Source organism: Dendrobium catenatum, unplaced genomic scaffold (assembly GCF_001605985.2).
Source record: "Dendrobium catenatum unplaced genomic scaffold, ASM160598v2 fragScaff_scaffold_718, whole genome shotgun sequence".
Classification (NCBI taxonomy): Eukaryota; Viridiplantae; Streptophyta; class Magnoliopsida; order Asparagales; family Orchidaceae; genus Dendrobium; species Dendrobium catenatum.
Genome location: NW_021319180.1, coordinates 141175 through 156797, shown reverse-complemented (window position 1 = coordinate 156797; position 15623 = coordinate 141175). Strand labels below are relative to the sequence as shown.

Sequence of the window (15623 nt, the reverse complement as noted above, 5' to 3'; positions counted from 1 at the left end):
TCACGTATATAATGTCAGTACAGTGAATCAGTAGTAGCAGCGTATATATCAATACCAGTGTGACGACATGAACGATTATGCTATAATAGTGAAATCATGTAGTAACAGTAAATCCGTACAGTAATGATAAATCCGCACAGTAACGATAAATCCTCAGTAAATAAGTCCGTACTAGTAAATCCGTCAAATTAAATACGATTAACATCACCCAATCATATCAATAGGATCAATCAGATCAATAAAGAAATCAATTCCGGTACATAATATCAATCGATATGAAATCACATAAAACGATCAATTCAATACATCGTAAGAACAGTTGAAATCAAATCAATAAATCAATAATAACAATTAAAATCAATCAATACAATAAAATCATATTCTAGATCACGAGCTCGGTAAATCACATGTATCAATTAGTATTCGGTGTATCACATGCCATAATGTCAGTGCAATGAATCAGTAGTATCGGTATCGGTATCGGTAGTATCAATGAATCAATAGTATCAATAAATTGATAGATCGGTGAATCAATAGTATCGATGTCCGTAGTATCAATGAATCTATAAAATATCAATATCAATATCCATATCAGTGACATGTACAATATGTAATATCAATGAAATCATACAGTAACAGTAAACCCATAAATCCGTCAGAAAATCCATTCAATAGCAATAAATCAATTTCATATCAATAAATCAGTCAATCGATAAATTCATAAAGAAAGTATAAGAACAATACTTTACACATGCATTCAATACAGTAGTCTTACTAAATAAGTACAATCACTGCTATTAAGGCGTTTTTCGGTCTTGGAATATCGATGAATCGTTGTATATCCATTGGCTCAATAATAGAGTCGTCACTATTTGCCCGTCGGCATAATCATCTCCTTATGACTCCCAATCGTTGTATCTATGATCAATAAAGGATAACACCAAACCTTTTTTAAAGGAAAGCTCGTCGGCCCACCATCCTGTATAGGTCAAATCAATCTTCAACCAATGGTTCAACCAGTCTTTACTTGTCTTTCAGTAATATAATAGTAATTCAATCATATATCCACATTCGTATACATATCATAAATGCATTGCGATCAATAAATATGATTTGACCCAATTTAGAAAACTCCTTAAAATATCGTATAGTAGACAGAAGTCGTTATAAAATACACAGTTCCAAAAAATTACCAAATTATCGGAAATCGTTTAAAACAACGTTTCAAATATTTACTTGTACTGAAGCACTATTTCCAATATCCAGATAATTTCCTATTCGATAAAAATCGCACAACTCAAAATATCCGGTGAAAACTTTTCATAAAATACTCAAATCGTGCATAATCATCATTTCAATAACATACCAAAAGTTACGCGATAAAAGTTCCGTCAATATAAAGATATGCAAGAATTTTGGTAACAGGAACACAAAACTGAGCAGAAAAATACCAAAACATGAAATCTTCGAAATCAGAAATAGAATTCGGATTCCTTACTTTGAGACAAACAAATCTTCCAACTGCGGAATCGGACGAAAAACGCTCCGTGGCCTCCGAAATCAAGCTTTCCTCTTCTCTTTCCTTCTCTCTCTCTCTCCAACTTTTTCTCTCTCTTCAAAATGATTCCAAAATATCTCAAATCCGATACTTATCAAACAGGATCGTCCCGAACAATTCCTATTCGTCCCGGGACGATTTGCCCTCTGGACAAATCTCGTCCAGACGAAATGGATTCGTCTCTGGACGACTTGATCTCTAGACAAATTTCGTCCCGACGATTCATCCCGGCTCGTACATGTTCGTCCAGACGAACCATACAGATTCTTCACAATTTTCTTCAGTTCGTCCCGTACTAAAGTCAGTTTGTCCGGACTAACAGCACTCACAAAAATGAACTTTTGAGGGGTTTTACAAAAACCACTTTCACTTTTTCTTTTTTCAAGCCAAATACTTCCCTTCCCTTCCCAAGCTACATTAAATTCACTCTCTTCCCAAAGCAATCATTTTAAATTTTCCTTTTCTCAAGTCAAATACTTCCCTTCCCAAGCAAACCACATCAGCCATCTCTCTTTCCCAAGCAACCAATTCTACATTTTCACCTCCCAAGTTGATTTCTCCAGTTCCAAATCCTCCTATAGCAGAAACTTTCTTTTCCTCCTCACTATTCTACCTTTCCAAGAAAACTAGCATCTACTTTTGCAACGAGGACAACGATTTATCAAAGAGTAAGGGTTTCAAGGGGAATCCAATGAGATTATAGCCGTCATTTCATCAAGGACTCCATTCCTCCCATTCATAAGCTAAGTATCAATATCAAACTCTTACCTTGTTCTTCTACTAAATAAATATTGATCTTCTCATTTCATCTATAGTAGCATCATTTCATTTGTGTTGATTAATCTGTCAAGCCTAACTTAAATTTGAGTGATCGAAAACTCTTGTGACTAGTCCTTTAATTAAATGTTGGATTTGTGTCAACTCATATTAGCTAGACTAAATTGATTCAACTATTTTTAATGTTCAGCCTTTACTTGTTAGTTTCTTGCTATCACATGATCTAATAGTTCAAATTTTATTATTGTTCTTAATATCTTATGAAGTTTATTTTATTGTCTTTGATGTTATCTTAGCCTAAATCTCTAATTGTTATTCTTATTTCACTTAGTCCTGCATCACCTTGCCATTTTACATTAAATTACAGTGGTGATGCCATTTTACATTAAATTACAGTGGTTCTATGGTGAGCTGTTTTTAGTATTTAGTCACGTTTGTTGATTATTCAAGTAGTTGTTTCTTCATATACACAGCTTATTTTAATCTGTTGATTGGGAGTTTTAACTAGCAATTAAAAAGTCTTAGGTTCGAAATATATATATGTATGTATGTATGTATGTATGAGTTTATCTTAATTGACTGTTTATCCATTAATATTGAGCGTAACCTTGTAACTCCTTGAATTTTCGCATTCTCCTCTTTTGCATAATAGCAAAAAATTTTTTTTTTAAACTTCAGGATATTTTAGGTAAATCTCCATTCATCAGAACTGATTCGATTATGCTCAGGCCATATGTAGTTAGCCGAGATTTGTATACAGCCAACAGAAAAATCATTTGGAGATATTGCAGGATAAGTTATTAGAATGAGATCAGACCTGAAACAAGGAATCATAAATGTGGAAAAAAGAACCACAAATGAAGCCTTTTAATAAAAGTCAAGAAGAGGTGGCAATGAAAGAAAAGATCTGGGAACCAAATACCCCTTCTCACAAGAAGTACATATTAAGGTTTTATTTAAGACAGCTTTTTTCTTACTTCCTAAAGCAGCTTTTTAGTACATAAATTGTTTATTCAAATAAATTTTGTTCTAGAAAAAGCTGCTTTACAAAGCTGCTCCAAACGAAGCCTAAATGAAAAGTTTTGGCGTTGTGATGTTTGCTCTAGTCACTGGTCTCAAAGTAAATAGAGTTGGTAAATGTTATAAAAGAGTTATATCAGCATTTCCAAATCCATGGAGATCATTATGAATGAGAAATTATATATGCTTGTACTCATTCATAATTTAATTTTCCAAATACAATTAGAACTTTGCTAGTGCAGGAGAAATTGTTAATTATATGCTAAACCTCAATTATGCCAAGCCATATGTTAGCCAAAATCAATCTTTTGAAGCATTGCAGAATAAACTACTACTAGAAGGAACTGCACAGGAGTAAGGGCAATCAAAGAGAAGTTAATGTAATTCCTGATTAAGGTTTCGTTTGGAACAGTTTTCTTACTATTTTCTAAAGCAGCTTTTTAGTTAAAAATTTTTTAAAACTAGAAATTTTAGTACTGAAAAAATGATTTAAAAACAGTACGAAAGCTGTCCCAAATGCAACCTAAATTTACAAAAAAACGCAATATCTGCTAAACATAAATTCTCCTTTCTGCAAGAATATCCCTATTTTTTCAAGCAAGGCAAGCATATTTCAGGGAGTATCCTTCAAAACAAATAATCAGCACCATATTACACTAGGATGGTCAGAATAAAGCAAGTTGTAAGCATTTCAATAAGAGAAACCACTTACCTATTTCAGAAGTAAAAATGGTCATTATTAGTGATGTTGCAATTCAAAATATTACCAGAGCAAAAGATATAAGCCACAACATCATAAAAACTTAAGATCCAACCACCCACCAGTGAAGATGTTGCCAATAAAAACACTAGGATTGGGATTAAACCACTAAAAAACTGGAGGACCAAAATGTTTCATAAAGAAGTAGCCGCTAAGCCAAGGCTCACAGGAGGAGAGATTGCCATTACTGGTGACATCAAAATGATCCATCTCCTCATCATAGAAGCCATAACCTGCAAAGATCTCCCAAAATTTGAGACCTTATTATGTTGTTTCTTCCAAAAATAGCCAAAGGAGTTAGAACACTAACCAAATAAATCAGAATTGAAATTAATTATTCACCAAATCAACATGAACTTACATAATTTGTTAAAGTTGTGAAGTTTTCTCTAAAAGTAGTAGCAGTAGATCAAGAGGTGTCACAAACTTTGTGTTCCTTATTATTGTGAATTTAAAAATTAGACAAATGACTAGTAATTTTTTCAAAACACCTTCGAGAATGAAAAATGTTAGCCAATAGAGAAATTAACTCGATATTATAAACGGATTAATTGGAGACGACCAGAAAAAGACTTATTTTCAATCTGAGAGCCACAGCTGTAGCCTACTAAAGATGTTGAAACAATCATGAGCTTTGATAGCAATAACAAAATAATCCCAAGGAAATGTTTAATTATAGTAAGGGTAACACTATAGAGCTGAGCAGAAGATTGGTCAACAACTTTGGATAAGCTGTTACAACTCCACATTGGATCAAATTGTAAACTTTTTTTTCCTTTTCCGGATCAATAATTACCCTAAAAAGAAAAGGAGGATATAAGAAAAGAAAAACTGAAAAACTAGTAATTGAGCTAGCTCAGTTCCCTATATTTACTTTTGATGTTCAAGTTCTTCGAAGCCTCTCAGTTTCCATTGATGAATCTTCCATCAAGACATAATGAAGTAATTAGAGGAAAATCAATGGACGCTGCTTCTTCCCAAACCACTCCTATTTCAAATTAAAATCCACGACAAATTCTTTTGGCCCAAAACTCAATATTGAATTCAGATATTTCTTTAGAAGATCGTAAGGAGATTTATCAGGTCATTCGTTTAGGGAGTAATTTTATAAAGCATTACCTTACACCAATAAGCATAGATTAGTGAGGCATTTTCAAGAAATTGAAAATTTTAATTCCACTTCCCATTTGGATGGATATGTAAATATTATCAACAGTGAAATTGAAGTTTTGAACATTCTAAATGAAGAGAAGTCTTTGGAAAGATTTTCAGGCATTAGTAAAATAATTAAAAAGGGCAAAAAAAATATGAGAATTGAATGAGAACATGACAATTCATACATAGACTATGGAATTAATGAGACAATTTTCTTTAAACATGAGGAAGAAAAATAGTATTCCTATGTCAGGAAAATTTTTAGGGCTAAATCTAGGCTTGTTGTCTCTAAAATTTCATGTCCAAATACTTCTGTTCCTCGTCAGAATTAATTTATTCATGCAACCTTGGAAACATTTTGGATACCGCTTACATTTATGATATTTATGAAACTTAGATTTTGATTTTGTTCTCATCTCCTTTTTGAGATTGCAAGTTGGGTATGGAGTTCTTTCTCTCTATCTTTTTTCCCTAGCTGAAGTTGTATTTGGAGCTTATGGAATCATGACTTCTCTTTGTCAGGGCACTATAAAGAAATGTTTATATCCAAGATGAATTTTTTAAAGATATTTTGGTGAGTCAATTTTATCTATGAACTTGATGGAGGACTTCTTCAAATTATTGTATTGAGTTTCTTTGGGTTTCCTACATTCATTACAATTGTGGACCTTATTGGATATGAAAATCATTTCGGGATTGTCTAATCTATAGGTTTTTTGGGCTTTATTTGATCTTCTATGAAAACATCTTCAATAATTTGTACCAATAGAAGGCCTTTTTTAAGGAATTTATGATTTCATGGATTGTTATTCAGTTGGACTTTAGCCAAAACTTTTTCTATTTAGTGTGAGATGCGATTTCTGTTTTTGGTGCATTATCAATATCTATTTATTTTCGCTTTCTTAGCAAAGAAAGAGAGATTCTTTCATCATGATCATGTAAGAGTTTATGAATCCTCATTATCTTCTTTCAATTGGTATTTTTCAAGATCTCATATTATTTAACTTCGTAGCAAATATGTTGTTCCATTTATTGATCTTTATGCAACTCTTTTTTTCTTCTTTTTGATGAGAAGGGTGCTTACACCCAGATTTTTCATTTAAAAAAAAAGGTTGAACTAGAATCTAAAATGCAAATATGTGACAGTAGGCAATTCTCTATTATGTAAATGAAATTACAAGTAGCTAGTGGACAAGTTTAATAAACCATGCTATAAACAAATTAAATAAGCTCATGCCTGCTAAGAAGACAATTTTTCTTATAGGGAAAGACTATCCTGAACCCTACAGCTATATCCTAAGAAGAATAATGAGACCCTAGAGGTATATCCCATAATGCACAAATCAAAAAGTCATAATTCATAAAGATATGCTTCTTACAAGCCGATCATGTAACTATATGTAAATTGTTAGAGTGAATTGAGATTCTCTCTAGTTACCATGATAATTGAAGGGCAAGGTTCTTAAATCCTAGTCATCCAATCCACTTTGAATGACGAAGTTTGATTCTACTTATTCTTTTTCTCCAATTAACTTTAGATGGTTAGAATTATTTTATTTAAAACTACTGTTGTTTTGAAAAAAAATATTCCAAATAATTCAGAATGGATTGAAAGATTGGGAATTGAGAACTTTACCTTTTAATTATCATCATACATGGCGAGGATCTCATCGTATTGGGTGCTTTTGCTTTACTTTGTTTCTCCTATTTTTGAAAATTAGAAACCATGCACTTTTCATTGTAAAAATAGATATTGTGAGGAAAAAAATACAACAACAACCTTAAGCTTTTATCCCACTATGTAAGGTCGGCTAATTGAATCATTTTTCTTCATTTTGTCCTGTTAAAAGTTAAATTCTCATTCAAATCTAATAAAAAAGGTCATTTATAATACCTATAACCAAGTCTTTTTAGGTCTACCTCTATCCCTCTTAAAATATGCTAGATATAATATATATACTTTCCTAATCGGGTCATCGGAAGGCTAAAGTTTTATGTGACCAAATCATCTATAAAGATTCTCTCTAATCTTATATGGAGATACTCCAATTGTTTCACATATATACCTGTTTTGCATTTTATCTCTAAGAGTAAAGCCACTCATCCACCTAACTTAATATTTTATGGCCAACATTCCGCGCCAACATGGCGAGCATCCTCATCTCTACAACACTTAACTTAATATTTTATGCTTCTCTTTTAATGGCCAACATTCCGCGCCATAACACATTGTAGGTCTCACCACCATTTTATAGAATTTTCCCTTAAGTTACTTTTCTATCATATAACAGGCCCGATGAATTCCTCCACTTCAGATTAGATTATTTTTGTATGTCAGTAATGAGCAATGATGCAACTATACTCCCATTTACGAAGGCATCTTGTATCAGACACATGTCGAACATGGATACGCACCTGATACAGCTCGAATACGTGTCCGATACGGCAAAAATATATCCCATTAAAATAATATTTCAATAATAAATTAAATATTATTTAAAATTTAAAATCATATTTAAATTAAAAATAAATATCTCGAATACGCGTATCCTATTAAATAATGAAAAAAATAAGTTAAATAAAACGTACAACCCACATCATATTCCAGTATTTTGTTTGCGCGAGCATGGAGCTAGGACTATATTTTCGTTTATGTGAGCAGTTGACGCCAAAGGAGGGTTATACGCAAGCAAGGCCGAAGGAGCATGCATCTTCCGTCGTTTGCTTTGTCTTCGACTCTTCGTTGTCTGCATCATCTGCTTCGTCTTCGTGAGAAACACACGAGCATGCGAGACGGAAGAGCCTACAGACGCGAGCAACGAGGCCGAAAAAGCTTGCATCTTCGTCGAAGGAGTTTATTTTCTAAGGCAAGCGAGGCAAACAAGGATTGAAGGTTCGCTTTCGTGCCTTTTCTCGGGCAGACGAACATCAATCTCTTTTTATTTTTGTGTGTTTTAAGGGGTTATCTTCCTTTGAGTTGTCGAATAAGAGGAGGGTTATGGACTTACGGTTCACGATTCTGCTATCTTGAGGGTTCGGTTCAACAAGCAAGATAAACGCAAAAGGTTTTCTGCTACTTTTAGGGTCTAATATGGTTACATAATTTGTTAATTGATTAGGTGCAACTTAGCCATTTTTTATGTTTGATGTGGCTCAAGTATTTTGCTTAAATATTATGCTTTGATTGCTTTCTTAATTTGAATTCATCATTTATAAATTATCCTGTCGTGTCAACGTCGTACCCGTATCCTGTGCTTTCATAATTGACGTATCACGTATCCGTAACATGTCATATCCGTGTCATCGTAATTGTATCGGTGCAGCATAGGTAATGAGTGACAAAAATAAAACAAAATGTTGGAAAACTCAAATGAACGACTGCAAATTTATAATCAACCAAAAAACTATTGGAATTACATTTCATTTCCTTCACTTTCAATCAATATCAAGCAAAATCTCAAGGTTTTGGTATGACTATTAATATTTTAGCTCATAAACAATTCATCCAAATGAGATATATTGCTTGTCTGGATAAAGAGGGTCTTAAACCCATATCATGGTAGCTAATGGTTGAAAAACAAAAGTTTCATATAAAAATAATCTAAGTAATTATTAAAAAGAAATATGATACTAAGACTCCCTAGAGTTTAATCTTTATCATCATTTTTGTGCTTCCCACTGGCTATGCCATTAGAGAAAAACAAGTTTATGAGGATTTTCAAAACTTCCCCTTTTCATATACTGTTTCACTAATTTCATTTAGCAGCACTAAAATAGTGTCATAGGAGAAATGCATACTTCAGTACAACAATCAACTTCAAAAATAAAAAATAGATATAAGGCTTACTAGGGAAAGAGAATGGATTGTATACGTAACAGAGCCAAAGAGAACAACAAATCAACCTGCTATAAATTATTTTGGAAAAAAAATAACATTCAATAACAGAGAAAGTTACAAGCCAATGTTAGAGGTTTGAAGACATTATGTAAACCCTTTAAATTCCAAGTATCATAGACAATATACCCATTTAGATAGTTTCCCTATTCAAAGTAACATAATGATGTGAAACGAATGGAACAAAACAGATTTAAGAAGCAAATCTGACTATAAGTTTCCATGTCAGTATTTCTTTGACATTATAATATGGAGCTCCAAAATAAGCAATTAGGGCTAACCATGCATAATTCACCAGGGAGAAGCAGAATTCTGTCTCACTGAAGGTGATCTTGAGGCCAAGCTACCATCTCTTGAGAATCTAGATAAACCCCGTTCCTTTGGAGTAGATGCCATTGGGCTAGTCCCACGATAGCTAGCACGAAGAGTCTCATCAACAACAGAGCAAGACGATTTAGCAATTGCATTTCTAACAAACTTTTGTGCAGCAGGTGAAAGATTTCGAACACTGGGGCTAGCACTACCACCCCTAGCTGGTGAAGGCAAGGGTGGTTTCTGATACATTTTAGACCTCTCCCGTAACCTCCGAGTAGCTTCCCTTGAAAGAGAATGCGCCTTCACATCCCTAGATGGTGGCAATTGAATGCTGAAATGTGGTCCATCACTACTTCCACCATTACCAACTGGTGCATCTTCCAAATCCAATCTCAATGGTGTTCCCTCTATAGCTCCCCATGTCATAAATGGAGATTCATCCACGCCAGGGGCTGGGGAAGGAGTCTTCACAAAGCTATACCCATTCTCTGATTTCTTTGCCGATTCTGCAAAGAATGCATTTGGGGTTTTTCTTAGATCTTCCAAGTCATACTTTTTCAACTTCTCTGCCTGTCGATCACCAAAAGGCCAAGAAGCACCAGCTGGTGTGATTCCTGGAACTGGAGTGTAGAGAAAAGTGGCTTCTTCTTCCTCCTTAGTGGGCTTCGAATCTGCAATGGACTTTCCATGAAATCTTGTGTTCGACTTGTCAATCTCCTTTGTCAACCCTTTCATCCTTTCTGCCCTCTCCTCCTTAGTAAGGGCCACCTCCCCACGATCAACAGGATTATACATCAAGAGATTCTTCGCCGTGTACTTCCACCCATCAAGAGTAGCCAACGGCTGCCCAGAAGTTCCATACCCATCAGTAATCCGATCGCTCCTCTCATCCTCTATGGTCTTCACCGTTTCCTCCATCTCCCCCTGCAACAGATGAGCATACTGCTCCCTCCTCTTCCTGTTCACCTTCTCCATGATCTTCGAGAAGCTCGCGTTGTCCTCGCTCGTGTACCGGTGGCAGAATTCATCAAGGGAGAGAGAGGTATCCACAATAGAAGATGGATCTTCTTCATTAGCAGATTGATCAACAGCAGCAGGAACAAATAACGGAGTTTTATCAGAGCCGAAGGGCGTCGCAGAGGAAAAGGGGCTGCGTGTGCGGCCATCGGTGGTGGCGGCGGCGACAGTGGATGGAGTCTTGCCAGAAACGGCAGCGGCACGGCGCTCGAGGATCTTAAGCTGGGCATCGCGAATGATTATGGGATCGCCTGAGCGGGCGGCCTCGAGCCAGTCCAGGCGATCGTGGAGCTTGGGGATGTCAGGGAAGAAGTCACGCTCGATAATTTTCTCTATGGATGCGACGTAGGTGTCCTCATCGAGGACGCTGACGCGGCGTTTCTTCGAGTTATACGCGGCAGATGAGTTTGGGGTTGATCGGATTAGGGTTTTCTCGGCGGTGGAGGAGGGGGTGGCAGAGGGGGAGGACGGCGCGACAGAGATGTGGCGAGGGGAGTGGCCGGGAGAGAGAAGCATCGTCGGTAGCGAGGTAGATCGTGAGGAATCGAGGCTAGGGCTTCGAAGGATTGGATTAGGGTTTTCTCGGCGGTGGAGGAGGGGGTGGCAGAGGGGGAGGACGGCGCGACAGAGATGTGGCGAGGGGAGTGGCCGGGAGAGAGAAGCATCGTCGGTAGCGAGGTAGATCGTGAGGAATCGAGGCTAGGGCTTCGATGTGGGAAGTTGCGAGAAGAGGAACCGCAAAAATGGCAACTTGTAAAAAATTATCTTATTTTAAATTTGTCTTGGTCAACATGGCCTATTAGTTGGAAAAAAAATATTTTGTGTGGGCGCGGAACGTCTTTTGGAGATCAATCAAAATGTATCATATTATTTTTTCATTCGGTATCGCGGCTCGATACTGCCCGGTACCATTAACATGGCTACACCTGATTAACCTCCGAATGTAGAGCTGCGTCTAGCATCCACACAGAATAATTTCTCTATAGTTGAGAGTTTTGACATCAATCAATAGATCTTGGATTCAAGTTCTTCATATCTCTTGAGTTGGCACATGATTAATACCCATTTATTACACTTAAGAGATCTTTCATTAGTCTTCAATGAGTTTTTTGTGCCTTTGACATGAAGATTAAGGTTTCGTTTGGGAAGGATTTTTTACTACTTCTCACTAGGTGCCCTTAGACACCGCGGCCGTGTTCTTCCTTCCCACCACGCGCAATAAAGGCGTGTATGGGGTCTTCGAGTGCACCTGTTTAAAAAGACAATTTGCTTCCCCCCCCGCTCAAGGGTACTTATAAGTAACCCCGTCTCGCCATAGGCGCCGCACCGGACTCCCATCCCACCACGCGCAATAAAGGCGTGTATAGACGGTTTTTCGGTGTGTCACGAACGACGAAATGGAGCGTAAGGTGATTACCCGCCTTGTCGTAGGTGTCGCACCGGGGTCCCATCCCACCACGCGCAATAAATGCGTGTATGAGCGTAGGGGTGTCGATTTTTGACACGAACCGAAACCCGGCCTAAAAAAATTCGGGTTCGGGTCAACCAGTTTGTCAAACGAATCAAATTCAGGTTAGTAATTTTAACCCGTTTGTAAAATCGGGTCGAGTTCGGGTTGACCCGGAAACCCGAAATTAACCCGCCTTGACCCGTTTGCAACATCCCGCATGAAGTGAAACCTGTCTCGTCGCGTCAAGACCCAACGCATCGTCACGTCACTGCGTCTTGTCTCTGTGTCTGGTCGCATCACGGTGTCTGATTCTGATTCGAGTCTACCGGAAGGCGGGAATGGTCACTGGCTCACCACATCTGCTAAGACCGAGTCAGTGGAGTCAGTGACTGGTTGCGCTAGCCGCCAGTACGTCATCGCGTCTACCAACAGCCAAACAGACCTGAACCGTGCGGGAAGGGTTGCTCACCGCTTTTCTGCAGCTGTCCCGGCGTCCCGCGACTCCCGCTAGCGCAAGCATTGCCACTGCCGCCGTCCGGTCCACGTCTCGTCCACAGTCCACCCCACATGCACTGCCGGTGCCACCGTCCTGGCCCCGCCCAAAGATGTGCATGTGATTTCTAGCTCGCGGGTCGGGTCGGGTCAACCCGGTAACCTGAACGAGTCGGGGTCCGGGTTTACAAACCTGACCCGTTTGCAAAACCAGGTCGGGTTATTGTCAACCCGTTTACGGCTGAGTCAGATTGCGTTCAACCCGAACCCGACCTATTGACCCGAATTGACACCCCTACCCAAGACAACTTTCTTACGATTTTATAAAGTTTTCGTAGAGAAAGTAAATTCTTAAAGCTATCATAAAAAACAGCTTTTAGTACAATTTTTTTTAAAAGTAGTGAAAAACAGTGGCAAATAGAAATTATAATTGCGGTCTAAAAAATAAAGCAGTAAGAAAACAATACCAAACGAAGCCTAAGAAATACACCAACTAATAAATGAAAGCACCACATAAATATAAAGTTGTTGGAAAATCGTCTTCTAATTAAATTGTTTTTATACAAAATCAATAACGAGTTGAAAAAATTGGGGTTGTTAACAATAAGAATATTAAAGAGGCTTTAATAAGCGATCTATGAACAACTCCCTTAGAAAAGTAGACAAATTGTGATTCCTATTTGATTTGGTCCTCCAAGATGAAGCTGACAAAGAACCTTCTTAGTGAAAGTAGTTGCAAATTTGGACCAAGCAATTCTCCTATTAATGTGTGGGCTTTTGACTTCCTTAGATCATCTAAAAGGGAGAGAATATGTTGGAAGCTCAAAACAATAAGTAGAATTATGAAGCATCCAAATTAGTAATTAAGGCTTCGTTTGGAACAGTGTTCTTGATATTTTCTAAAATAAATTTTTAGTACAAAAATTTCTAATCTAAGAAATTTTTGAACTAAAAAATCATTTTAAAAAGTAACAAAAACATTTTCCAAATAAAATCTAAATCTATAGATGTGGGGCTAGTTATGTCGATCCCAACGAATAGCTTGATTAAAAAAGTTTTTCATAAATTTTGAATATATGAAGGAAGTGGTACTTTCTGTTTAAGTCAGTTTTATGTCTAAAAGAAATAAAATACAAAGGGTGTTGCTAAATTCTAGTTTTTGGATAAGAATGGAAAATTCAACTTATGCTTCATTCGGGACAGTTTTCTTACTGCTTCTTAAAGCTGTTTTTTGATTAAAAAATTAAAATTTTATACTAAAAAATTGCTTTAAGAAGCAATAAGAAAGTCATCTCAAATGAAGTCTTAGGCTTCATTTGTGACCGTTTTCTTACTTCATCAAGCCATCTTCCTACAAGCTATATTTTATTATTATTATTATCTTGCAAAAAAGAGAAATTTTCTTTATGGGATATGTATCTTTTATTTGATGTGGTTTATTTTATTCGTCATACTTCATTTTAGTAAACTTTTTTGGAATAATAAGAAGTCATTTTTCATAAAATTTGAGTAGATTTTATGTAATTATTTTATGTCTATCTTTTTGGAAGCCGACTTTGATAACCAAATTTTCTTGATCAATGGTATGATTGACTTGATTTATGATGTGTCGTCTGAGTATCTTCATATGTAATTTTAAAATTTTCTATAATTGTTTATGAAACTGGTATTTTGATTCAATGTCTTCAATGACATGCTCCTCATCTTGATTTGTTATTTGGAAGTAGAGACGTCAATATTTGACATGACTTGAAATCCGATCCGGACCCACTAGGAAAATTTCAGGTTTGGGTCAAAACCCGTTTGTCATATGGGTCGGGTTTGGGTTCAACAAGCTGACCTGTTTCAAATTCGGGTTGACTCAGAAACCCAAAAGTGACCAAGGTTCAACCTTCTACTGGATGCTCTTCGCGCTCACAACAGCTCTCTACTAGTCCACCTCTCTTATGCTCGCAACCGCGTAAGGTAGGTTAGCCAAGCTCGCCCTCCCGCCGTGGCGTCATTTCGCACTCAAGTCCACATGGACCACACCCTGTACTTTGGACCATGCTTGCACAAAGCCGCTCCCCCGCTCCTGCACCCAAGCGGCCTAGCTCGCTCACTCGACACTTTCCAGTCGCTCCTATGCATTATCACTTGACCCAGGCAAATCTAGGTTAGCGGATCGGGTCAGGTCCTGGTCTGAAGTGTCGACTCGTTTACAAAATCGGGTCGGATTAGTGTCAAACCATTTGAACCCGGGTCAATCCAGGTTTAACCCAAACCCGACACACGTACCCGTTTTGACACCCCTATTTGGAAGCTATAACTACTAATCAAGAGATTTTGAGTTCGAAGCTTGCGTATGTGATGCGTGAGAGTTTTCCTTAACGGCCTAAATGTCCAAAAAAAAAAGTCTTGAATGATAAGAATTACTATTATTGGATGTGATTCTTGCCGCATGGGTTTGTTTCTTACAAATAGTTTTATTTTTCTTCTATGAGATTAGAAGATCAGATAGAGCTTGAATTTGTTTGGATTCATGTTAACTACAAATGCTTTTAATGAAAGTATCATGATATTTTCTTCAAAATACATAAGAATTATTGAATTGTAAAACAAAGTAAGAAATTTGAAGAAGAAAATCTTTCTGTGAATGATAGATTAAGACTACATTGAGCATCATTTATAAGAGGAAATTATGCTGATCTTCTGGTTTGATGAAGTGGAAGTTTATCAAGAATCTAAGAAATCAATGACCTTAATAAGTTCATGTTACCATGAAGAAATCCATCAATGGTCTATCCTTTTTGGTGAGACTTAGGCTTCGTTTGGGATGATTTTTTTGTTGCTTCTTAAAGTAGTTTTTTAGTACAAAATTTAAAACTTGTATACTAGAAAACTGTTTTTAAAAGTAATTAGAAAGTCGTCCCAAACGAAACCTTAGGCTTCGTTTGGGATGGCTTTACTTGGACTAATAATCCTATCTAAATTAATTTGAAATTTTTTTATTTTTCTTGACATTCCGGCACATAAAAAATCCGCCGGAAAAACGCCGAAAATGTTTCTGGCGAATTATTTTGCGCTGGAAGGCCTTTTTCAACTCGAGTGGAACTGGCGAAAATATTTCCACCAGAAATCTGTTGGAAATGCAATTTTCTGACGGATTTTGACCATTTTCCGACGAAAATGACCACCGAAAATG

The 15623-nt window shown here is 36.8% G+C and overlaps 1 protein-coding gene across 2 annotated transcripts; it reads right to left on the bottom strand.

The window, feature by feature from the left end:
- Positions 1–4246: 4246 nt before the first annotated feature.
- LOC110095899 (splicing factor ESS-2 homolog) lies at positions 4247–11195 on the bottom strand. Of its 2 annotated transcripts, none has more exons than XM_028696224.1 (2): positions 9447–11062; positions 4247–4348 (listed from the first exon to the last, which is right to left on the bottom strand). In XM_028696224.1, exon 1 carries the CDS (start codon positions 11011–11013, stop codon positions 9457–9459), a length of 1557 nt encoding a protein of 518 aa, XP_028552057.1. In that variant the 5' UTR covers positions 11014–11062; the 3' UTR covers positions 4247–4348; positions 9447–9456. The 2 variants fall into 2 exon arrangements, with proteins under 2 accessions (XP_028552057.1, XP_020677268.1); XM_020821609.2 differs by lacking the exon at positions 4247–4348 and adding an exon at positions 11128–11195 and having other exon boundaries at positions 9159–10978.
- Between the last annotated feature and the right edge of the window lie 4428 nt (positions 11196–15623).